The sequence below is a fragment of the Ciconia boyciana genome, chromosome 16, assembly GCF_034638445.1.
Source record: "Ciconia boyciana chromosome 16, ASM3463844v1, whole genome shotgun sequence".
Lineage (NCBI taxonomy): Eukaryota > Metazoa > Chordata > Aves > Ciconiiformes > Ciconiidae > Ciconia > Ciconia boyciana.
This window is the reverse complement of record NC_132949.1, coordinates 5,253,018-5,278,535: the sequence shown is the minus strand read 5'-3', so window position 1 is coordinate 5,278,535 and position 25,518 is coordinate 5,253,018. Positions and strand designations below refer to the sequence as shown.

The 25,518-nt window shown below is 38.7% G+C and overlaps 2 protein-coding genes across 4 annotated transcripts; one reads left to right on the top strand and one right to left on the bottom strand.

Moving 5' to 3' along the window:
• On the bottom strand, window positions 1-8,035 carry C16H17orf67 (chromosome 16 C17orf67 homolog). 3 transcript variants are annotated; one of them, XM_072880939.1, is made up of 6 exons: window positions 7,784-8,035; window positions 6,414-6,615; window positions 6,069-6,323; window positions 5,282-5,382; window positions 2,060-2,199; window positions 1-511 (listed from the first exon to the last, which is right to left on the bottom strand). In XM_072880939.1, the coding sequence occupies exons 3-5, from the start codon at window positions 6,121-6,123 to the stop codon at window positions 2,083-2,085; spliced, it is 273 nt and encodes a 90-aa protein (XP_072737040.1). In that variant the 5' UTR covers window positions 6,124-6,323; window positions 6,414-6,615; window positions 7,784-8,035; the 3' UTR covers window positions 1-511; window positions 2,060-2,082. The 3 variants fall into 3 exon arrangements, with proteins under 3 accessions (XP_072737040.1, XP_072737039.1, XP_072737041.1); XM_072880938.1 differs by having other exon boundaries at window positions 6,419-6,615; XM_072880940.1 differs by lacking the exon at window positions 6,414-6,615.
• DGKE (diacylglycerol kinase epsilon) lies at window positions 8,026-25,424 on the top strand. Its single transcript, XM_072880937.1, has 11 exons — window positions 8,026-9,162; window positions 10,859-11,018; window positions 11,512-11,631; window positions 12,556-12,699; window positions 14,630-14,787; window positions 15,081-15,132; window positions 15,283-15,396; window positions 15,877-15,948; window positions 16,468-16,595; window positions 17,524-17,635; window positions 17,937-25,424. The coding sequence occupies exons 1-11, from the start codon at window positions 8,705-8,707 to the stop codon at window positions 18,126-18,128; spliced, it is 1,710 nt and encodes a 569-aa protein (XP_072737038.1). The 5' UTR covers window positions 8,026-8,704; the 3' UTR covers window positions 18,129-25,424.
• The last annotated feature ends 94 nt before the right edge of the window (window positions 25,425-25,518 follow it).

Genomic DNA, 25,518 nt, shown 5'->3' with positions numbered 1-25,518 from the left:
TATGAAACAATACATGAAATACTCATCAGGCAATTAAACATAGATTAGTGTTGCATAAATGTTATGTCTTCATACAATATTGTTATTTAACCTACAAAACTGTAACTAAGGATTCCTCCAAAGTCCAGAAAGCTGGCTTTGACTTCGTGGCTATATTCTCCAATTTTCTATGGACCTCTCCCTCTAAGTTCCTGTTGCTTCAGACAGTCTAAAGCTGTACCCTTAAAAAGCATACTCTAGGACTAATCAGTGATTCATTCATGCCCATATCTCAGAAATTGGGGGAAACCCCTGATTTATTTATTCATGCATGCAATCATTACTGGTAGAAAATATATGGTGGCCTATAACATATCTAGCCATTTATAGTTGGAAGTTTGCTCTATCACTGGGATTGCACTGTATTGCAAAGAGGTTCAGCTCTACAATGAGCACGTAGCCAATGCAAGGATAATCTTGTCCTCCTTAACACAGTTGTAGTATATATCGTCTTCAGTGCCCATGAAGAGATCTGCAGAAAAAAAAGAAAATATAATTAAAAAACATGCTGACGTTGGCCATACTAATAACATACAAAGGGCTTCAAATCATTTAAGCACTTTTCTAACATTAATTCTTCACAATCGCCTGTGAGCAGCTATTGTGAAGAATTGCAATAGCTAAGTGAGCCAGCTTTCAACTGTGTCTCAGATGGAAGATCTTTTGAAAACTGCCAACTTACGTCCTAGGGCTAAGGTTTGGGAATTTTATGTTTTTGTTTTTAAATAAGTTTCAGACCTTTGGCTTATTGTGGATTAACATAGCTCCATTGAAGTCTACCACAACATCCAGATTTTCAAAGATATTTAGATATGTACAGGTACAAATAGATAGCAGAATTTTAAGCAGACTAACTTTCTGTCTTTTGAAACAGATCAGCCCTGACAGACACCATCTCTGTATTCTACTGCTTAAATGCTTTTGAAAGTATGGAGCTAAATCTGCAACTTTTATGTTAAAAAGTTAACTGTGAGTGATATACCATCACTATTATGGTGATGATTCAAATTTATCCCAGTTGACAAATTTCATGTCTGTTTAAAGAATGTAAGAAGGAAGGCTTATCCTGTTATAAAAATATACAGATGTAAGTATGGGGGTTTTTGGCATCACAGATGGCTATTGGGTAACTGGAAGAGTTTATGATTAATACTTATATTTTACAATTCTATATGTTCTGTACCTCAATACATCATATTTTTTTTAATGTAGTGATAAGTTGATACTGCATGCAAAACACACAAGGAAAAAAAGGATGACCATATCACAAACCTAATGTGCATGGAGTATTACTGGGACGTGTCATTTTGTCACCAATTGGCTTGTGAGTAGCGCCTGGTTTCTGAGCTGTGCTTTGGAGTATATGTCCCATTGAACTCTGTGATGCATATGATAAACAGAGGCAATAAAGCAAATGGTGCTGTCTATTACACTGATGTTGACAATCATAAACAGAACTAATAATCCATGCAAGCTCCATGTGAAAATGTTCTATGTTAATGTTTACCAGCATGTGTACTAAATAGTGAATTCCATTTAAAAAATCAGCAGCTAGCGAATTATTATAGCTGAGATACTGCAGAACAGGCTCAACTCCTAGCAGGTCAGAGTGCATCTTAAATATCTCAAGGATGACAACTATGAGTTTAGTCCTGCCACAGTCCTACTGAGAGCTAGGTGAACAAGCACAAGACTTAAATAGATGAGTTGGAAATGGAGCATAAGCAGACAGGAAAGAAACAGGAGCAATCTGAAGCAACATTAATAAGAATGTTGTGCAGTCACCAACTTATATCCATATAGCACAGAAATGCGTAACCAAATGTTCTATTAACATGAACAGAACCACAGTGACACAGTTGATGCCTAGGACACTTATGTTCCCTGCCCCTGCTCTGTTGCCAGACACCTTTCAGCACAAGATTCTTCATCCAGCCATTGGTTATTCTCTTCTCTTCCAGTTTGTGGCTCTGCCTTTTATTATGAAGAAAGAAATACGCACTGTAAAAGATATATATACCTATTGTGGGGTAGGCAAAACCACTAGATTGGATGGACTAAATCCCTGTTGCAGTGTGGGAGGCAATGTGGATTCAACCAGTGTTCAAGGAATTGTTCTTCTGATCGCTGCTGCAAGCGCTGGAGGTAAAGCATATACTCCTATTTAAAGAAAAGAAAAAGTAGTTTAATTATGTAATCGCTCAAGTCTAATGTCAGGCCAATGAACCAGGAGAATTTTACAGCTTATATAAGAGAATTCATTTACCCCTTAAAATTATCAAATATAGTGAAATGGTGTTGCTGGTCAGCTTGCCCCAACCTAGCAATATTTAATGAATGATATCATCATCCAGATCAGTAAAGGTGCTGAGCAAGAATTTTACAACACTATTCATAAATTAGGAATTCTGCATACACATTTCTTATTTGCATATCAACACAGAAGCCTCTGTTAGTCCTGAGGCTACAGAAAGATTCTCACAGATAAGTCTGTTGTAGCCTCTTTTGAAAATTGATTCCTGCTGATTAAAAAACATTAACCCCTTATAGGAGCATGTGGCAGTACTCTGAAGGATTCTAGTAGTAGCATGCATCAGTGCTGATTGGTCTTTCTGTGATACATAAAATAATGTGAATTTCCCATACTAATTCAGAGTTCTTTCGTGTAAGCAACAAGTTATCAAACTAAAATGAGCTGTGTACCAAAAACTTGGCCTCCATCAGGAACAAAATTTACTTTTAAAAAGTTACAGTCCCAGTGCATGTGGGCTTATAGGCTTTGTGAACACTAGACACATTTTTTCAAAATATATTCCCATTGCTTTGCACAGTAGGCACTGTAGGAATGGAAGCTGTAGTGTAAACCCTTTGCACTGGCCGAGTATTCCCGCTGTCATCCAGTTCTCTGCTCTTTGTGCTGACCAGAGGGTTGGTACACTAGGTGCCAGCAGGAAGCATTAGTATCCTGCCTTTTACTGTGCTTTCTGTCCTCGCAGCACAGGGAGACTTGGCTCAAATCCCACTGTGAGACTGCATTATGAACTTGCGGAGAACAGAACTATATGACTGAGAAGATGCCACATAATAAAAAGCAGGGTCTCAGTCAAAGTAAGATTAGAACATGCTGATAACATAAATGACATATTTAAAATAATCAAAGATGGCAGATCTTGCTGTCTGTAACTGAACAGGCTTTTTGACTGAAACAGCACTGTGGAAGTCGAACAGTGTCACAAAGAATTGCAAATTAAATTCTCCAGCTCAGCAGGGTCTGGCCTAGTACAAACAGCTTTTGCTTAAAATAGATGAACAGAGGTGGGTTCATCCCAGCATTCATTTCATTCTGCTACAAAGAATCCATACAAAATCAGTTTTTCTCCTTAAGCCAGTGGTAGAACTGTGCACAGGGATACAGCAGCCATGCACCTTCATTCACAAGGGAAAATCTCCGTGTTACACATGGCAGGGGAGGATAGTTTTTTTATTAGAAGATATTTCCTTTTCTACTGAAAACCTTGACATTTAGTGAGAAAAACAAATACTCTTATTTTGGAGTTTTCCTACAGAAAGCCAGCATTGCTGTATAGAAAAAAAAAAAAGAAATAAAAAGACGGTTGGAATTTTTCTATGAACTGTTTGCTACTAATCATGGTAGGATGGGAAGTGGCAAGGACAGAGCAGCAGAGGTCAGTAATCAAACACTTCTCTAGCCCTAGCTCCCTCTCCTCCCCACCTAGAATCACAGAATCATAGAATATCTCGAGTTGGAAGGGACCCATAAGGATCATCAAGTCCAACTCCCTGCTCCTCGCAGGACTACCTAAAACAAAACCATATGACCAAGAGCGTCAGATGTATGCATGTAACCTCGTGTAATACAGGATTTAACTCAATCCAATTTCTCTACTGTTTTATTTATTTTGCATTTAACATATGTTATATTTACTACATAACATATTATATAATCGTGGTGGTATATTAAGCGTAAGCATACATGGGAGCTGTATTCCTGCTAATTTTCAAGAACTACAAGGCTCATTCAACAACAGCTTAGAAATCAACCCAATCCTGAATGTTGTGGGCATCAGTGAAGCCCATGCCTTCTGGTTTTTGGCTCTGTTGTACAGTTTTCATTGCACAAGATTGTTAACAAGTGTGGTGCAATGTTCTTGTGACAGCTTTGATTTGTTGTGGCCGTCACACTTGTGGCCGTCACACTTCTTTGTGAAAGAAGCATGTACATCGGGAGTGGTATAGAACCAGCTGCGCAGGATGGCCAGGTGGATTCTTTTGGCTGATATACAACAACCATTAGAAATGGAAAACCACTAGCTTTCTCCACAGTCCTGCAGGGTACACGTCCTACGGAGTTCAGAAGTGTTCAGCACCTTGCTAAGCTCAGCCCCTTGTATTCGTCACACATGCACAATCTATTGTGTGCTTTCTAGCTTCTGTGGGTTTTGCCTCTTCAGAACCATGTAATTTTAGCACAGTTTATTTACTCTGGAAAGAAATAGCCAGTAATTTCAAAATACCTTAAGTACCTCTTGAGAAGCGCAGAATTATATGTTACATCTTGTCAAAGCAAGTAAAACAGAAGGCTCCTTAATTCTTTTACTTTTTCTTTTGTTGTAATATGGTTTAAAAATAAACAAATGTAAATACTGCATGCAAAAACAATGCTGTTGCATTAAGCTAGCAACTAAAAACTTCTACAGTATCATAACAAACCATCCTATCTGTAGCATTCATAAATAAGTGAATGAAAGTGATTTTAAAAGCTAGTTCAGAACTACCTCAATCTCCACACTGACCACTGACACCTACATCTCCTTTCTGCCTTGAGTGCAGAATGTACTGTAAGCAGAAGACATTTCCTGTTATTTAGTTTTTCAGGAACAACCTGATGAAATCCACATTTCTATAAATGAAAAGCCACTTTCTTCTCAATAATTTAATCGGCATTTTTGAACTGTGATAAATAATTTCCACATTCTGCAACCATACATTTCCTGAGTGCAATATTCAGCACTTACAGAATGCTACTTAACAGTAACTGAAAGAATGTAAAGTTCTTTTAATATTTTAAGGGAGAACTCAGCTGCTCATAAGGGTGATATTCATAACGTATTGCTTGGAAATAAATCTATAGAAATTTAATACTAAGCACAAATGTTTTGGGGTTTTTGGTGGTTTTTTTTTTTTCAGTTAGTGTCATTTAAAAATAAATATCATAAATCACCCTCATTGGCTCATCAGGGAAACCAGCTTTTCTCGGTCTGTCTTCACGACGAGTTCTCAGAATCTGTTTGGCATCTTTTTCAGTCAAAATTGGTGAAGTGTCTGAAGACAGAAAATCAGAAATTAGTTCTGAAATTACCAAAAAGTTAATATTTTATCTGTCAGTTGTAAAATGAAATGTCTCCAAACCTGATTTTTGTCTATATACAAAGTGTTCTTTCATTACAGCCCCTTCCCAGGGGATATTGCATTCCAGGAGATATGAGTGGAATTTTAAACCATTTTTATACTTGTGCTTTCTATAGTTCTACCAGAATGAAGCAAACCCTACATATTCAAGTTAACTCTCTGAAATGAGAAAATATAACAGCACCATCTAACCGCTGACATTAGTAACTATTCCAGTTCTTTGTTCTTTTCTGTGTTGCTTTACTTTTTAGGATTATTTTTCAAAGTAATGAGTTAGACTTTTGTTGCAAAGGAGAGATTGCACTGAACATTTAGCTTGCAGGACCTTGGTAAAATAATATTAAAAAAGTAAGCTTGTAAAATAAAACTTTTTGGGTTTAGAATAAATTACTACAGTGTGGTAATGCGGAAAGTAAAATATCTAATACAATAGCATGATTGTTAAAAATAAAATCATGGAAGGCTTGCAATATAAAAATAGTTCAGTATTAAAAATGAAATATGAAGATACTAAAATACAAGGCTGACAAATTAATACTATTATAATATGCTCCGCAGCTCTACATAAATATGCAGGTTTGTTTTATATAAACTCCTACCTGTAAAAGTGGTCATGAGGACCAAAAAGAAGACAACCACAAGTAACTTCTTCATTTTGATTCTGCTTTCTCTCAGTCTGTTCCAAAATGAGTAACATTGACTGAGGCATTAGCCTATTTGACGTAGCTACGTCAGTCACAAATGTTTGTTTATGCTTTAACTAATTTGCGTGATAGTATGATTTTGAAGACATCTGGTCTGAAGTTTTGAATGTGGCTATTATCTGCTCACACATTCTCAGCATAACTCTGTTCCTGAGGGAAAGAAAATAGAAGACCATTTTTCCACTTCGGGCCTCAGAGTTACACTGGATATTTTAAAATTGTGAAAATAAAACACATGACCTTACATCTGGCATAGCAAGCGATGGTTTTGGGTGCCTAAGATAAATGATTGTCTTTTAAAAGAAACAATTGCCCGTTCCTGAATGTTAATCTCAAAGGCAGCCACAAAGGGGCCCCTTTGTCAAAAACTGTCTCTAACTTTACTCCAGCACAGACGTACGTATTAATGTGGTTTAACTCTAGCAGAGCCAAATTATCACTCCTGAAAAATAAAGCAGAGAGATTTTTATCAAATTAATAGAATCATACAAATGAAAACTCACATAATTCTTCCCTTTTCGGGAGAAGCTAGTAGAAAACAGGGTTATAAATGTCCTTACTCATAAACACAGTGTGAAGTAAGAATGTAGGTTAACAACCGTAGCTGCAAACAGCTAGTTTCTGCCTTGTGAAATGTGACCGTCCGGACCTCTCCTGAGCCACGCTATGCTGGACATATGGCACCAGCTTCACTAGTTTGTAGGAAAAGAAACAAGTGTCTCTTTGAATATAGCGCATGAAATAAGGAGTCGGAATTCATCAGCAGCTCTCGCACAAGGGACGCGAGTAATTAGCACTTCCCCTCCGAGGGAAAGGTGCAGCACATCCCCATACCTCCTGCACCACAGGGTTTCACCCGGGGTTTGCCAGCCTGGCGCTGAGCAGGTCTCTTCATCTGTGCCTTTTTATTTCCTCAAGAAGGGGTGTTTATTCTGTCTGTGCCACTATGTCTGCGCGAGTCAGCCAGTTTCAGTGAAATCTGGCCGAGAGCTGTGGGTCTCAAAAACGTTAAGATACAGAAAGGTTCAAGAAATCAAGCAGCAGGTCAGAGAGAGAGGCTCTGTGAATGCCCCTCGGACGGACACCTTCAGAGCGTGCTTAACTTCGGCAAACACCGGAGGCCGCAACCCTGAGACACATCTTAGCCAGCCGGGCTGGATTCGCTCAACTGCTCGCACAATTATTTATGAGTTTATAAAAATCTGACAGAATCATGGGCTCAAACAGAGAGTGCCATAGGTGTGAGGGCTTGACCAGAGCGCAAGGAGGTGTTGGAAACGAAGCAGTTCAGGGGTTGGGCAGTTCTGGAGTTCTGACGTCCCATTATGGGACTTTTCTTGGAAACCGGAGTACTGTCAAACTGTGGAGCATTTGCATTTTTCAGCATGTGTTTTAAGAGACCAACAGCCTAAAACGCAAGGAATGTTATGTATATGGATTTATGTAATCGTTCAAGATACTGTCTGGAAAGTGCATAAACCTTAGTTTCTAATAGCAGCAACTATTTATTTTTAGAACTGCTACAGGGGAAACAGTATAGCACGTAAGGACAGAACGAAATTATGCGGGAGAAGCATTTATGGTTGGGGTAATAAAGGAACACATCGTACGATAATTTAGCCCGAAGCCAGTTCAGCAGCCTCCTCCTCCTCCTCCACCGAGGCCCTTCGCCTTGGGTTGCCGCCCAGCGGCCGCGGCCCTGTGCCCAGCGAGCTCCCGCCCTGCTCCCGCTGGAGCTGGAGCCGGGCCACTCTGCCACGCGCTGTCGCGGCTGCCGTGAGCCGCTGGCGATAAACCCGCAGTCGTGATAAATCGGTGACAAAGCCGCCTGCTTGCTTCCGGGCGGCGCCCATCTCCTGGCAACCGCCCTCCGCCGCTTCCGCTTCCGCCGCCCCGCGCATCCCCGCCGGCCGCCGCTCGCCACCTCCCGCGCTGCCCGCTGCGGCCGCCCCTTGCCCAGCGCAGGCGGCAGCGGCCGCGGGGAGCCGCCGCCAGGAGCCCCCGCCGCGCTGCGGAGGGGGAAGCGGGCGCGGGGCGAGGGCGGCCGGCGGCGGCCCCCAGCGCAGGGCAGCGGAGGGGGGCGCGGCGGCCTGAGGGGAAGTGGTGTGAGGGGCCGGGGCCTCGGCCTCGGCGCGGTGCCGGCCTCCCCCGCCCCCCCCCCCCCGCTGAGGGGCTTGAGTGGAACGGGGGAGATTGGGGGCAGCCGGAGCCGTGTGGCGGCTCCCTCCTGCGCCTGGGGGGAGCGGGCGAGACAAGGGCCGGGCCGGGAGGAGGCCGGGCGCCGGCCGACCTTGCGCTAGGCCCGGGCAGGCAGCGGAGGAGCCCCTCGCACCTGGCCAGCACTGAAATCCTTCTGTTGGTTGGTAGGTCAGATGTAGGAGCAAATAGGTGCTTAGCCCTAATAAGGGATTAAAAGATGTTTCATGAAGCTGCGCGTTGGCTCCTTGAACTAGGGGGCCGTTCTTGGGCTCGCCCTGCTGTCTGCCCGACTGGTGCGAGGGGTTAGGCTGGTGAGGCTGAGCTGCTGAGGAATGGAAGGGACGGAGAGCAGAAGCGGCACTTCCTCCTCGATCGTCGCAGACTGGAGTTTGGTGTTTTGGACTCTGTGCTCTGTGATCCTGCCGGTGCTGATCACCTTGTGGTGCAGCTTCCAGCGGTCCCGGCGGCAGGTGTTAATACGAGACATCTTTCGCAAGAGCAAGCATGACTGGCACTACACAGACCTCTTTGGCCAGCCCTCCTACTGCTGCGTGTGTGCTCAGCACATCCTTCAGGGTGCTTTCTGCACCTGCTGCGGTCTGCGTGTCAGCGAAGGATGCCTCAAGAAGGCTGACCAGCTTTTTCTCTGCAAGGAAATTATGATGAGGAGGAATGGTGGAGCCCACAGGTCTATGCCACACCACTGGATCAGAGGCAATGTCCCGCTCTGCAGCTGCTGTATGATATGCAAACAACAGTGCGGCACACAGCCCAAGCTCTGCGACTACAGGTACTGCAGGGGCATTTTCACTTTGTATGAGAAAGTACGATGCCATATCAGTATTGTATTTTCCACAGGTTTATTGGAACACATTACCCCGAAGGAGATCCTGCAGTAGTCAAATATGAAACTCTGCTAAAAAAAACAACTTCAAAGAACCTAAAATTAAAATAGATGCTTGTGGGTAATTTGAGTCATGGATTAAGAGTATGACATTGCATCTCATGTCTCCTTGTCCTCTTAATTGCATTACTCCAGCATGAGGTGCTAGCTACTGTATAATTACATATAAAAGGCTTTCTGTGTCCAAGAGAGTTTACATCTTAGGGATGACCTTAAGAAGGTTCTAACGCACTTGTCATTTGTACAGTGGATAGCCTGAGCAATTTGGGTGGCACAGCTCACAATTCAGAGCACCAGAATGTGTATGCATCTCTGCAGAATTGGCATCTGCTCAGTGTAACTAGAACAAACAACCGTCCTATAGCTGGTTTAAGTTAATTTTTAAGGATACTCAAAAAAAGCTGAGCATTTTTAAAAGCTACCATAATATAATCTATTGTTAAAGTTTGTGGTAGGAGTATTAAAAAATTTCAAGGAACCATTGAATGTGCTTGTGCTGTCATCAGTAAAGCTGCTTGCAAAGTTGTCAGCATGACGCATAGTGGCATATTATGCCAAAATATAGTGCTAGTGGTCCAGGTCCTGAGTACTGGGTGTTACTTCAGCCTTCTCAAAGGATGTCATCTTCCCAGCCTATATTCTGCCAGCTTTTCCTTTGCTTCTGTGTGGTACTGTGAAATTGCTTGGTAAGTAAGCAGGATTACAGGGTAAATGAGCATACTGTCAGAAACAAAACCTTGAGAGAGAGTGTGCATAGGAGAGGAGGGAAGGAGAGGATTTTGGAGGCAAAGGGGGAAGGAAGAAGAGAAAAAGAAGAAAGTCACAGTACGGGGCAAGTATCATTGCTACTCTAATTGTGTGCTGGATTAGTCAGAAGGACTCCAAAAATAGCTTTTACAGCTGCTTAAACCAAGGCTTTAGATGTAGCAAACGAGGATTAACATTCTGCAGAGGCTGGCAGTGGATATTGCAGTATTTCCTCTTGTTCTGGTCCGTTTTCCAGGACAGCTTTTAGAATAGGTCAAAAAGCTGAGCAGTTTTGCGTAACAAAATCCCATCAGCCTTGTACAAGTACTGTGTAACCTTTTAGGTTTCAGACTTAAAGGGGTAGCATCAATCTTAAGAAATGTATTAATTAATGTTATTCATAAGACTTTATTAAATTGAACTCTAGTGTTTTATCTGTGCTTTTTAAGGATGGATAGGAGTTCAGTTTCTCATACAAGCTTTCAGTGTAACGTTATATTGCAGATAATGCAAGAGGATATTTATAGAACCTGGTTTTGGAATTAAAAAGAATAGAATTAATTTAAAACTGTTGGAGTTTTTTTCCACAGAATTCAAATATTTTTCTAGACTTGCAAGCACATGACCAAGTTATGTCATTTTCTGATCAATATGTAGTCATGTAAACTTCCAGGGAAGGCGTGGTTTTCTTTATAACATGCTTAAAATAGTGCTCAATAATGGTGCATGTAAACGTAAGTACTTTTCAGAAAGTTAGTCTATCTAAAATAAATGAGCAAAATCGATGTGCCTGTTGTTTGAGGATTTTTTTCATGTTTTTTGGTCTTTTTTCCAGATGTGTGTGGTGTCAGTTCACTGTACATGATGAATGCATTATGGATTGTTTAAAGACTGAGGAGTGTACATTTGGAGAATTCAGAGACTTAATTATTCCACCATACTATTTGTCTACAATCAACCAGATGCGTAAAGACAAAAGAACCCATTATGAAAAGGTGATTGTCTACTGCTTCTTGGTTTTATAATATATTTTTAAAAAACAAACAAACCATGAAACATTAGAACTTGAACTCAGTACATTGTCAGGTTAATAACTATCAGATAAATGTTTCAATGTATGTGAAGTACTTGCAGTGTTAATTTGGAGGTGTTTGTCATTTTATTAACATGGTAGCTGAAGCATGAACAGACATTTGGATTTTGTTATTCCAAAACAACATTGAGACTTGGGTACCTTACTTCCTTGAATGCTTTGTGTTTTTTTTACTACTATGTTCATAACATTGTAGTATTCATTGTCCTAGGCACTGTAGAACAGAAATCTTCAACCTTGGTGTGTCAGAAGTATTTGTTGCTATTCTGACTACTTCAACCTAATTGGTAACTTCCTCATTTCAGCAATTCCAGGGGACAGGTTTTGGAGCAAGGCTTGAAACATTTTCAAACATGCAGTATTTGTGTGACTGACTTACTGTTACCTTTTTGCAGGTAGTACCTTACTGCAGAAAACACTGGATGCCAGTAATCATACTGGCTAATACTCGTAGTGGAAACAACATGGGTGAAACTTTACTAGGAGAATTTAAAATTCTGCTGAACCCCGTTCAGGTATTTACAGTGAAAAGTCACTATAATAAAATAAAAGTTTAAACTGGAATAAACATCACTTTGCTTACACAATGGCAGTAGGGTCTTGTGGAAGATCAGTAAAGGAAACAAATTCATGCAGTTTGTTCTTTTAGAAAGAGTAGCTTATATAGAGACACCAAAAGTGCAGAGGCTCCTCCCACCCCCAGGTTTGTTATGGTTCTAACACTGGTCCAGTTTTCTCTTTATAGTAATATGTGCGGTAATTCTGGTAATGGTAAGTATCTGGCACTTGAAACAGTGTACAAATTGTAGAAAATGAAATATTTCAATCTCTTAATTTGAAACCTGTATTTGTTTAAATCCTCACTTCACTTGTGAAAACATCCGTGTTTACAGTTGCTGCTTTGTGATGTTGCTTTCCCTTTAAAATCCACTGGGATGGCACAGGATCTTGACGTAAGGCCGTTAGTTGTTCCTTGGATTTCCTGGCTGCACCTTAATACTCTTCCTTTAAAGTTCAAAACCCAACCTTAGAATATAGCCTAATAGAAATCATTATGTGTTTATTTTAAATGCATCCCAATAAGGCTTTAAAGAATAAACTTCTTTGTATGCTGAGTATTTAAAAATAACTTTTATCGGACTTTTTTCATCTTTACAGAATTCGTCATAATGCGTCTAGATACAGACTTTTCTTAGGACTCTGTCAGTTTGGTTTATCAATGGCATTTATTCCTAGTGAAACAGCTGGAGCTCTGTTGTGAATTTGGGAAACCAAATCCTACTAATAAAAGTCAAGACAGCTCATTTGTTAGTGTAATATTGTAAATGGAGAATCTTTGTTTTGTATTAGCATGAACTTCCTGAAGTTTTTTATCTGTGAGGCAAATCCTGAGACATGTTCTGTGAACTTACAGAACTGCTTATTTTCTTTTCTTCTAGGTTTTTGATCTAAGCAAAATTGCACCTGCTAAAGCACTCCAACTTTGTACTTTGCTGCCTTGCAACACTGTCAGGGTTCTTGTCTGTGGTGGGGATGGCACAGTAGGCTGGGTCCTGGATGCAATTGATGAAATGAAGATAAAGGTATTGTGGTTTAAATTAAAAGATGTCTTATGGTGAAATGAGTTTTGGAGCTGCTAAAGTGCTACACCTAATCTCTTACCTGCATTTATTGTTTTCGTCTTCCTGAATAAGCCTGCAGAGAAATATTTGCAGAATTGCTTATTCTTACTGGGGGGGAGAATGCATCTTCTTATGAGTCCCTGTAGTTCAGGAAAAACGTGAAAGCTTTAGATTTTAAATTATATTTAAAGTCGTTCTTTTCTGTAGAACAAGAAAAGAACAAGCTGCAGAATATTTTATGCATTGTTCTTTCCTCTTTGTCTAAACAGATTTATTTTGATGTAAATGGCATCGCTAATAATGGCTAATGTGCTCTGACTGCTTATTTCTCTCAGCACGCTCAATCTTTTATAATAACCTCATAATTTTTCTGGCTATACTGGTTATATTGCCAGTGCATGAATGAGTACAGTAATTTGCTTCTGCTCCTTATCACGTACTCTAAAGAATCTATAAGTCTGGAGCCTCACCTATTAACAGCAAGTAGAGAAGGTAAAAATAAGCTGTGTGTTTACTGTTGATTTGAGATGGAAGATATTCCAATTTACAGGGTACTACTAAGAACTCCTGAGAAAATTAAGAATGAAGAATAATTACTAGGGCTTAGTGCTTTACCTATTAAACTTTTTATCTTGTGATAAAAGGAAGAAAGTTATGCTTCTTATATCAATGTCTTTTTTTGTTTTTTTCCTGCAGCTTTCTTGTTAATACATGAAATGTTGTAGTTGAAGGCCATTATTACAACTTCATGCATAGTCAAACTGAGCTTCTTTGAGAATTTTTGCATACTGATAAAGTAGAAATACAACAAAGTGTAACTATAAAAGTTAATGAATATGAGTATATGGTTACTTGGTCTTGGACACTTGATATATTGTCCATCACAGGCAATATAATTGATGAAATCTGAGTTCTTCTTTGTTTCCAAGTATTCAAATTGAGTCATTGGGGTTACATAAATACTGTTGAGATTATCAGCAAAACCTTTTAATTATCAGCAGTAGGTTATTTGCTCCCTTCCTTTATCTTGAATCTCAAATACAGATTACATGGCTGATACCTCTTCTTGATAAAATAGTAATCATAATGCCAGTTATTGCAAGTACTTTTCACAGCTGGCTTTCAAAGGGCATAATACATCTGAAATAACTGTTCGCCCTTCTGTCGTAAAGAGAGCAAAGACCTTTGCTAAGGTGGCCATTTTGAATGTCTGCTTCTGTCACTTACTCTGTCATCTGCAGAGGTGATTATCATCTGCTCCATCTGTTGATGACAGTTGAATCTGTGTGTATGTGGTATCCCTGAAACTTAGATACTGACTTTCCTTCTTTGAGTATGTGAATTTCTGTCCGTGGTTGAATATGCTAGTATTATGTGCATCTGTTGTTTTAGACCTAACATCACTTCAGTCTTGCAAGAGCACTTTGGTGTCTTGTTGTGATTCACAGCCTTGTGTGTTACATCTCTCTTAGTTGTTCATATCGCTTCCCAGAGGTATGTGCAGTAATAGTGTTAGTAACTTACCCATGGCTGCAGTGAGTCAGCAGCATATAATCAGGAAATCAGATGAGAAGTTCAGGCTTCCACTTCTAGATCCAATGTATCCTTCTTTTGAAGGAATACTCTGTTCAGTATTAATAATGCATTGTTTCCATATTGTGTTTGTATTCTCTTCTCACAATGGTTTAACGTTTCCTTCCTTTGCATTATCCCTACAATAAGTACTTAAATGTGCTATCTGCTATGCTAATGCTACCAGCTCTATTGCTCTGCACTACCTAACAAGCTGCTATGAAGATTCATGGTATTTATCTAACCTGAACATTTGAGGATAAAAGGGAGAAAATGAGTGCTAAAGAAGGAGCTAATATGCAGTGTTTCTGTATCCTAGGGGCAAGAACGTTATATTCCACAAGTTGCAATTTTACCTCTGGGAACAGGTAATGACCTGTCTAATACACTGGGCTGGGGTGCAGGTTATGCTGGAGAAGTCCCTGTGGAACAAATCTTACGAAATGTCATGGAAGCAGATGGAATCAAACTAGACAGGTAAGTAACAGTGAAAAGATAAATTCTATAGAACCAAATACTACTATAGCTCTACTGACAGCCAGTTGCAGCAGTATATGTAAAGAAACACAAGTATTGCTGGAGGGAACTGCGAAATAATTGAGGTCCAAAATTAGTCTTTACTTAGTTGTTCTAAAAGGCTTAACTCTTTCATAATTTAACTAAATTTGAATCTTTTGACTTGATCCCAGTATAGAGATGAGATTTCTAACTACAGCTTTGACACTGAGAACAGTCTGTCATGAGTTTGAGTAATGGCTGTTGTTTTTCAGATGGAAGGTACAAGTAACAAACAAAGGATACTACAACTTAAGGAAACCAAAGGTATGGTTTGCAAGTATAAATATGTATTCTATGGAATACCTGTATGTTTATACTTACTTTTCTGATTACCTACTTCGCATTAAACACTGTGACTTTTAAATCCTAATAAGGATATTTAATAAGACCATAACTAGAAGTCCTGTCTTGCAGGTATTCACAATGAACAACTACTTTTCTATAGGACCTGATGCTCTCATGGCTTTAAATTTTCATGCTCATCGTGAGAAGACTCCCTCTTTGTTTTCCAGCAGAATTATTAATAAGGTGTGTTTGGTAAAGTGACATTTTCTCTTGTAGTTGTTGACTTGACTTACGGCTATTTTTTGCTCTACATTGCTTTACTCCTCTACTTCCTTCATTCCATTTTAACAGTTTGAACTCATTTTTCTTGGGGAGGTATTCCACGTTTCCAGCCTACTCACAAGTGTTCTGCCTTGCCTCTGCTTGCTTGCTGACAGAATATGCTGTTTGTTCAGTTTTTCTTTAGGTGTCTCATTTGCTTTGAAACTTAATGGGTTAAGGACATTGCCTATTTCCTTTTAAAGGGGAAAGCAAGTTTCTTATGCAAGTTGTAGCTTATTTCATGAAAAAGCTTAGTTGAAGGATGTGCAAATGTGTTACATAGGAACTTTAGATAAGGTTTGTAGAACAATAACTATACATGAATATTTCAAATAGTCTTCGTATGTATTGTCTTTTTCTAACAGTGTTTTCTGTTCTCCCTGTTGGTTTTTTTTTTAATAGGCTGTTTATTTTTTTTATGGAACCAAAGACTGCTTAGTACAAGAATGTAAAGATCTTAACAAAAAGGTTGAGGTAAGTTGTTGTTTTGTTTTTTTTAACTTATTCAGTGGAGTGTAAAAACTTACCTTGTGAAAGAAAAGGAGAAAAGCTTTGCAGTTTACATCTATATGATATTTGTGTAAGGGTGGCTCTGGACTTGGAGTATTTTTGATGTTCCTTTTGCTATCTGCAGCTTACTTCATGGAATTCATGTCTCTGAGCTTACTGAAAATTCCAAATTTTTTTTCTGGCCTTGACTCAGTTCTATGAGTTCAAGTACTGATATTCAGATAAAATTTGCCTTTGCACCAGAGACTTACATAAGTGAGAGTTCCTTTTTCTTTTCTCTATTAACATAAATTTATTACAACTTAGGATATCTAGTGAAATCAGAAGTAATTTTTTTAAAGTATGAAAAGGAAACATGTTCTATTTGTACAGGGCCAGTTTTTCTTCAAGTGGAAGCCTATTAAATGCATCAAGAGAATAACTAGCTTATATTGAAGTACTGAATTTGATCCACAGTAATTAACTTCTGTTTGTCTTTTAAAGCTAGAGTTGGATGGTGAGAGAATCGAGTTGCCCAATTTGGAAGGCATCATTGTCCTGAATATTGGATACTGGGGAGGTGGCTGTAGGCTCTGGGAAGGAATGGGTGATGAACCTTATCCCTTGGCGAGGTACCCAGTGCATCTTTTTCTTTTTTTTCCTTTTAAGAGTTCTTGTAGTGTAAGCAATTCCCTCCAGTAGGCTGTGCTTATATAGCCAGCCTTGTCTGAAAGTCAGAAGGATTCCTTGTGATAGTAGGCTATCTCAGATTTTTTTTATTTTCCTCATGTTAGAGACTTGGACTAAGTGCATCCCACACATCAAGTTTTTTTTTAAGACCTTCTTAAAATGTCTGGCATGATTAAGCAATAACATTGAAGAGTCTATTAAAAATAAAGGCAGCCTTCAAAAGGTAGAAGATACGTCCATTTCAGAATATGAAAAACACATCTTACAGAGGTTAAAATATAAAATAAAAACAAAGCAAGCCAAAAATTTGATTCCCACGCTTGAGTAAGTTGGCTGGAGCAATACTAAAGAGGAGAATAGGTGGGTACATTAGTTATTCCCTCTTGTGACTTCCTTCTTCAGAAGCCATGTATATAAATATACTTCATGGTTTTGTTACAAGGCTTATGATCCTGGATTTCTAAAAATATTTGGGCAGGGATCTTTTACCAAAATCTAAAAAATTAGGCCATTAAAAGATTTTCCTGTAGATTAATAACTGAGTGAAAATATAGAAAATTGTACAAATTTATGGAAGAAAAATCCACTGTGGGCCTTAAATATGCACGATGAGTCTTGGAAAGTCATATATCCATAATTTCCAGAAGCTAGCTAGGGTGTACCAGCTGGTGTATTGCTCCCTACTTGTGTTTTTCTATGGCTTCCTTTGCCATTCAGTGTGATTTATTGTCCAGCACAAACAGATACATATTTGTAGAATAATATTTGTCTTCTCTATAGGAATAGCCATAAAAGGTCTGTGTAATATTTGGACGGGTATTCTAGAGCTCATGAGCATCACTAAAAAGAGTCTCCTTTCTTAATTCGTAGACATGATGATGGACTTCTGGAAGTTGTTGGTGTTCATGGTTCCTTCCACTGTGCACAGATTCAGGTGAAACTAGCAAATCCTGTTCGCCTAGGGCAGGCACATACAGTGAGGGTAAGTGGTGTTCATGAACCTGTTTCCCCAAGTTTTTTCAAATACACAGTACAGAATCTCAAGCACTCAACTGTCTGATCTGAAGTTGCAGTTTGCAGTTGAGCTCGATGTTTCTCTTGCTTAGTGAAAATCAATTATGTCATAATTCACAGTTCTCTGTTGCTGTGGTTGGTGGCCTCTGAGTGCAACTAATTATATACGAAGTTTCTCCCTGGCCAGCATCAGTATACTGTAGTTGTAAAAGGTATCTTAAGAGCTACTTTGAACTGCTATGATTGTGTGTTCTTCTATTTAATACTAGCTGATCTTGAAGAGTTCAAAGATGCCGATGCAGGTGGATGGAGAGCCATGGGCTCAGGGGCCCTGCACTGTTACCATAACTCATAAGACACATGCACTGATGTTGTATCACTCGGGTGAACAAACAGATGACGAAGCTTCCAGCGTGTCTGAGCAAGACCACACGAGAGAACAGACGGATGAAGATGTATAGGTTTTGTGGAATGTCACATAATACAGGGATGAACTTCAGCTCATTGAAAACACTGAGAATGCCTAATCTAGATTAAGGTTTGTGCTGTAAGGTTCATACTTGTGAATGAACTAGAGCTGAGGAAAAAGCCATGGTTTCACGTTCATGAAAACTTTCACAGCTGAATTACCAGAACTGGTTTGCCTTTTAGATTGGTGGTGATGCCCAGCCTTTTTAGCTGGCGGAGTTAGTTACTCTGATGGCAGGAAATAGATATATATTGCAGCCCTTCCTTGCTGTGGAATCAGATCTTATGCACATACACAATACAGTATGCAGAAGGTTTGATACCCTTGGAAAGGGGAACAGCTGGGAGTTTGGCCTGCTTCCACCTGCCCTCTTCCCCAGAACAGTTCCAGAACAGAAACCCAGACCAAGTAGGATGTGGACTGATTTTCTGACAAGACCCTGCTCCTGGCTGCCATCTCTTCTTGGGAGCAGGACAAATACTTTTTGTTGCACCTGCTTGTGCAGTGCATATCCAATAGGCTTGACTGGGAGAGCAGAGGATCTGGAAGCTCTTGGGAAGGTGGTTATCAAGAAAGATGCTTTTGGACCAAAGGTTTCTGGAAATGTTCTGTTAGTGAGTGACGTTTTTCAGTGGCTTTGTAAGCCATAGATAGAGTACTCCTGAGGTCCCGAGTACCCAAGATACAACTTCAAAGTAATTGTACCATGACTTGCACTGAATGATCCTGTGACTGACTCTGCTTCAGTTCAGTGAGAGACTAACTCTAGTTGTTCTAAATAGCAACATCTTAGTTCTTGAGGAGGCTTTTTGGAGGAAAACTTGGACAAAGGAGCTGTCTTTTTTAGCTGTTTACAGGAGGGTTTTAAAGAAATAATGATGGATGGTAAATGTGGGGGTTTTTAAAGGCTTGTTAAAGATCTTGCTTCATAATCACTTGAAAATGATCAATAGCAAGTCAGTCTGTGACCTGTTTAAGTGTGGAGGTTGAGAGCTAAGTTTGCAGAGGTTAGTAAGTTCCAGTGTTCATGTGTATAATTTGATTGTGAAAAAAAGCGTGGAAGCATTTGTTTTCTGACTGGCTCTTAGGGGTTCAAAGATACCTTGTTGGACCTGAAACTTCATTTCCCATATGAATATAGGGCGAGAAACAAGATTCGTGGTCTATACTGATAGTAAAGGTTAAAACAACATACAACAGTACACGGAAACTGTCAGTTTGGCATATCTGAAGGTTCTTGGGTTAAAAGCTTCTCAGGTGAAAACATCTTCATGGTTAACAAATAAAAATCGGCTTCCTTTTTTCTTTTCTGTTGTAGGTATTCTAAGCCTGCAGCAGGTGAGAGTTGAGGTTTAAAATTTGTCACTAATTCAGTTAAGTCCTGTTGAGTTAATGAAGGTGATGTTCCAATTAGGAAGAGCATTTATGCTGAATGTATCATCCATAAGCCAAGATCATAAGAGAAGTTGAGAGCCTTAGTCTGAACTTTGAATGTTGCTGCTTTTGTCAGAACTCCCCTAATCTTTTTTTTCTCCCCTTTTTTCTTTATGCTAACTGAAAGTGATATCATTGGGTAAAGTAGGCTATGTTTCTAGGTTTTGTAAAATGAAACCGTTTTTCAGAAATCTATAAAATGATATTTGCATTAATGGTGAATGAACTATTTGTATTTTAAAATAATTTATTGAAACCTTGGCAAAGTCAGTATTTTTAAAACCTTCAATTGTAATCCTCTTTGGAGAGCATTTTTAACTTGATTATATTTGTTGTAGAAAGTGTATGTACTATATCTTAAATACTACTGATTATCAGTGAACTTATAGCTGCCTGAAAATGTGATTAGAGTGTAATGAACTGTAAAGCAGAAGCCATTATAAATTCCATATTCATGAGCCTTATACACCTCATCTTAATTATTTTATTGTATGTAAATATAGAGAACAAATTAATAGTTAAATCTATGTTAAAAGTGTTTAAAGTACCCAAAAGTACATTATGTTAGATAAATCCACTACCCTTTTCTTTTTTTAGTTATGAGGTTCAATTTGTATTAGCTTAAAAAAATCTTACTAGTTAAGTTATTAATTTTTTTAATAACTCGTAACCATCAGCATCCTAAAAATAGTTAAGTTCTATGCTATGGTTCTTGCGTAACTATTGTTTACAAACAAATGACAAGTCTGGAAAGGTAGGGTATGTACTATGAAAGGCAGTATTTTCTCAAGAGAAATGACACCACTGGCTACTTGATCTAAACTATTCATAATACAGTTTAAAGAGTTACTTGAAGTTGACCAGATGATTATTCAAATTGTTTTACAGCCTAAGAAACTTTAACCATTCAAAAACGTCACTCTTTGAACTCCTGACATTAGAAAAAAAACAATCGATGCCAAGGCTTTGAAAGTCTCCCTTTTTTATAGTAGGTGATCTGGCTTCCCCACTTGTGCTTTGCCCAAGTGGGTACCAGTGATGTTGTACTATGTTTGTGCAGGCAAGATGCTCTCACTTACTGCGGCTTGCTAGGAGTCCAGTCTTAAATGTGTGAAATCCTCTTTGGGAAGTGTCGATCCATCATTCCTTTTGGAGAAACAAAGGAGAATTAGAAGTGAAAGTAGCATCTAATTAGGTGCTTGTTTGGGACAACCCCTGGTAAATGGTCTTGTTTGTATTGGAAAGATCACCCCTTTCTTGCATGTGGAAGTAAAGAAGTTTGTGTTTACCAAATTGACTGTTAGTGATTGCAGCAAATGATAGGTAGCAAACGTAGCCATTGTAAGCATGGGGCCGTGTCTTGTAAAATTGTATTTATGTATGGAGAATATTCTGTAAGGTTGAAGTGTCAGGTTCCCAATCAGACATGGGGGTCATCCTTCTATTGTAACTATATGTAGCTGTCATATGCATGACAAAAAAAGGTTATTTTTAAACATACAGTGTTAGCACTAGAATCTGTTGGGAAGTCTTGCTGTTTCCAGCATGCTGTCCTTTGATTTCAATGTATCCTCCTTTCCAGTATGTTGCAAATTGGATTAAACCCTGTTTTGAGTTACTTTTATGGAACTGTTTCAAGCTTTAGTCCAACTGCAAACAGTAGATGTCAGCAATGGGCTCCCAGATTCTAATGTTAACATAAATGAGCTTTTCTAATTTGTAATATAGCTGTAGCTGCTTAATGGTGTCATGTGTGTTGTGACTGTAAAACTGTTACACGCTCTTTTAATGTTGTAGGTGCATAAAGCACCAGTACCAATAGCTACTCTGTAGCTCTTCTGAAAACAGATTGGAAACCTGAAAATACTGCAGTACATTCTCTATCCAGAAGAGGGTACTCTGCAGCTGGAGCTCATGTCCTGTGCGGAAGAATTTTCCCTTATCCTGTTAATGATTAACATTGGAAAAATAGTGAAAGCGATGTTTCAAAAAGACAAATAATGAATAGTTTCTTCTGAAAGTCTTCATACAGTATATCTTTGTGCAAAATGTACAGGGTGAATAACAACATCAATTGTCAAGCACTCAAAAGTGAACTCACAAAGTTTAATTTTTATTGCTGCATACACTAGCTTAACTGAAGTTTGGTCAGATTCTGATAACTTTCTTTACTGTAGGTTCTCAGTCCTGTGACATACAATACAAAAAACTTAAACTTGTATGGAGAGCCTTTCTGTGAGTCAGCTTCCTGCCTTGCTCAAACCTCACTTGTTTACACACACATTGAGAGAGTGTATATGCATATTTTCATGTGTACAGAACTTCTTGTCATAGGCTTTGTTTTACTTTGTGTTTTTACTTCAGCAGTTCATAGCAGGGTTAAACTGTTTCAAATGCCACCTGTGTTTTGGACCTTTCTCCATGTCTGGACTTTTTAAAAAGGTGTCTGAAGGCCAAACTTGCATTCTTTGTCTTCAAAAACAGCTGAGGTGAATGGCATTCACTTACGTATTTTTTTCTAAGTATGTCTACTGTTCCTGGTGTTTAAAGCAGGCTAGAGTAGTATTTAGAGCATACTTTTAACAGCACTTTGGAATTATTGCAGTTATTAAAGAACATAGTCTTGTGTTTTCCTTCTACTGCAATGGCGATATTTCTGTTTCAAATTAATTTGGAATTATGTTCAAATCTGAACATTTTTCTTAGCTAGCACTGATATGAATTGCATTTCGTGTTCATAATGTAAAGACTGTATAGCATAATTCGTGCATTTGATACTCTTTTTTTATATGTTCACTTTCAATGTTACCCCTTCATAGGGGTGGGTTTTTTCCCAGGTCTTGCTTTTCTTAGGCACTAAGTAACTTGAAACAGCATTTACTTTAGTTAGAAGCTTTAAGTACTTGCTCTCAGGAAACAGACTTGAGTTTCTCCTGGTTGCAAAAGAAAATGCTACCATGTTTGAACACACTTGGAGAAAATCATCTTGTTGAGGCAATGCTGATAGCAAAAGTAAGTTAAAAGTTTAACTGTATAACTTCAGCTGATTCAGATTGAGAGTTTGTTCCCCCGTACACTTTGTCTTGCTAGTGCTTACAACTACTCAGTAAGTACTTCTTTCCCTCAGTCACTTAATTACTCATTTTATGCTGGCTCACTTTCAGCTAAAAATGTCATTTGGGACAGTATCAAAAGTTCTGCTGAAATCAGGATAGTGAGCTTCTCTTTTATCCACTTTATCCTTCAAGCCAGCTAGCTTAGAAAAGAAAATTGGAATGGCTTCACACAGCTTATTCTTAGTGCAGTAACCCACCTGTTTGGCTTTTTCAGTCACCATCACCACACCTGGAAAACATTAGAAAGGACTCCAAAGGTTCCCAGTCCCCCTAACCTATTTTGAAAATACAGTTTTTTCTCTTTGCTGCTGGGGAGGAACCTCCCCATTCTCCACAGGTTCTGAGAACTGTGATAGTTAAAGGTTCTGGTTTCGGTTCGGCCAGTTCCTTCTGGTTCTGCATTATGTTGCACTGAAGCTCACAGCTCTTATACTGTATGTTGTTGTATCTCACTGTTAAAAAAAAAAAAAAACTTAAAGCACTGTACCTTAGCTGTGAACAGCATAACGGTATCAATGTTATAATACCTACTCTTTTTTTACTTGGCAACAAATGCTTTTTGGTAGAGCACCACTGTTTCCTAGTTAGTTGATCTATGAGTAAGAGTAGGACACTTAGGAATCTTTGCATGTGTTCTAACTGAAAATCCTTTTTTGTTCTGTATTTCATACTGACTACAAGCAGTTCTCTTCCTTTTGGAAAAGAAAAAAGATTTGACCCTTCAGTTAGGAGTCAGCTAGGTTATCTTCAGATTTAAAAATACTAGTAACATAACTGATCCTGTTGAATGTGAACCACTTATTGAAAAATGCTCTGATTTTTTTTTTCTGAGAAATGATAGCTGCTTCCTGAACACAGGAATGAGACAACAGAAACCACTTGTTCATGTAGCAATTGGGTACATTGAGAGAATTTACACATTCTGTATTTCAGTTTCGTGTAGGCCGCAGTTCTAAAAGCACGGCATGACCAAGATTTCTTTATCTCACTAAGAGTGCTGAGTACCTAGTTCAGGTTTTGGGCATCTTGAGGAGAGACTTCTAGCTGGAATAAAGCCACATGCCTTGACTAAACCTAGTGATGTTATGCCAATTTACATTAGCTGAGGATCTGGCCCTTAACTGTTCAAAAGTATGAATGTATTCAAAATTTTACTTTGTTTCTCATTAATACTGCCCTGTTTACTGTGCTGTATACTCTTATTGCTGTATGTAATTAATTTGTTTCATTTGCATTGCTTCATTTGCAACTTGTTTGTATATTTCAGCATAAAAATAATTTTCTTTTTAAAAGTAGGTGGGAACTTCCATTGTGAGTTTATTGCATTCTGTATCTTCAAAGTTTACATCCCTCAAAAGCCATTTTGTCTGCTACCAACTGCTGTAATCCTTAGAGTACCTCCAGCCATCTTCTCTTTCTAGGATTTTTATAGTTAAACAGAATGGATTTTTATTTTTGTAGCTTGTAACTTCAATATGTACAGTATTTGTTTCTATTTAGTAATTAGTGATCAGAATACTGTAAAAATATTACTTTTAAGAGCTGTAACTAAATTAGTAATAACTACTTACAAGAAAATACCAGCATGTTAACAGGTTTTTTTTTAAAAAAAAAAGTTATTCTTTAGCTTGGAAATACTGTGATGCTGTGACTTGGGATTTGTATTGAATGTATTTATGCATATATTCTGAAGTTGCACTAAATAGATAAAAAATGAGCTTAATAGATGAGCAAGTAATAGATCAAAAAGTAGAAGTTATAACATCTTAGTTTTTTTCAACCAAGAAAGGTGACATTTGGGATTCAGGGGTTTTTTTTGTTTTCCCACAGAATGGTAAGGAAGGAGTGATTGGTGTACTCTTGACAGAACAGTTGTTCCCTTATGGTGCAGTTTGAGATATGTATTATTTAGTGCCCAAACATAAGCAAAAGCTGTCTGCACCATTCCCGCCTCTCTTCTCAGAAAACAAAAACTCAGAGCAAACCCGAATGCTCACAGCTGGAAAGTATATGAGATCTTGCAAAGAAATAACCAACCAACATAATATTGAACCTCCAATATAAATGTTTAAAGTCAAAATTTGTTATTTTTTTTCTCGACATCAAGTGATGCTTTCAAATCCCAAACTGTTTTTCCTTTGTGTTTTAAAAGAAGGCAGGCTGAAATGAGACTATGAGGAGGTATTACTGTACAACTCCTAGTCATAAAAGCTGGGAAGTGTGTTCTTTATTTGCTGCGTAGGCACAGGAGGTGCAATTGTGGAACATCTCATAAAAGTCTCTGCTTTGTTTGCACCCTCATTGGCTTAATCCAATGTTTCTGAAGCGGATGATAATACCATTGCCCCCTGTAATTGTGACGTTTGCTCAATCATTACATATGGGTGATGTGTATTATTTGAGTACTTGGGCCAGGTTCTGTCTGTAAGAAGCTGCAACATCAGTGAAGTCACAGAACTCCACCCAGTTCTGTGGTGGTACTCCACATTAACACAAGTGAAACTGAAGAAAACTTGTTTTCAGTCCGTTGTATCATGGCCTATCTCTTGTGACTTAAGCTCCCGGAAGACTCTTTTGAGAAACATCTGCTCCGTATCCTTCATAGAAGTTTATAAATACAGATTTTTCACAGCACTGACTCTGTCACTGAATTTCCTAATGCATCTTTTTGTTGTCTTGTTATTTGTACTGTATTTCTCTGTAGATTAAAGTGAGTGGATTAAAGTATTTAAACTCAGTTTTTCCTGTTCCTCACTATGCATAAAAGCAAATGTGAGTTTTCAACTCTGTAACAGCCTAGTGATGACAATAACTGCCTGGCTTTGAGGGCTG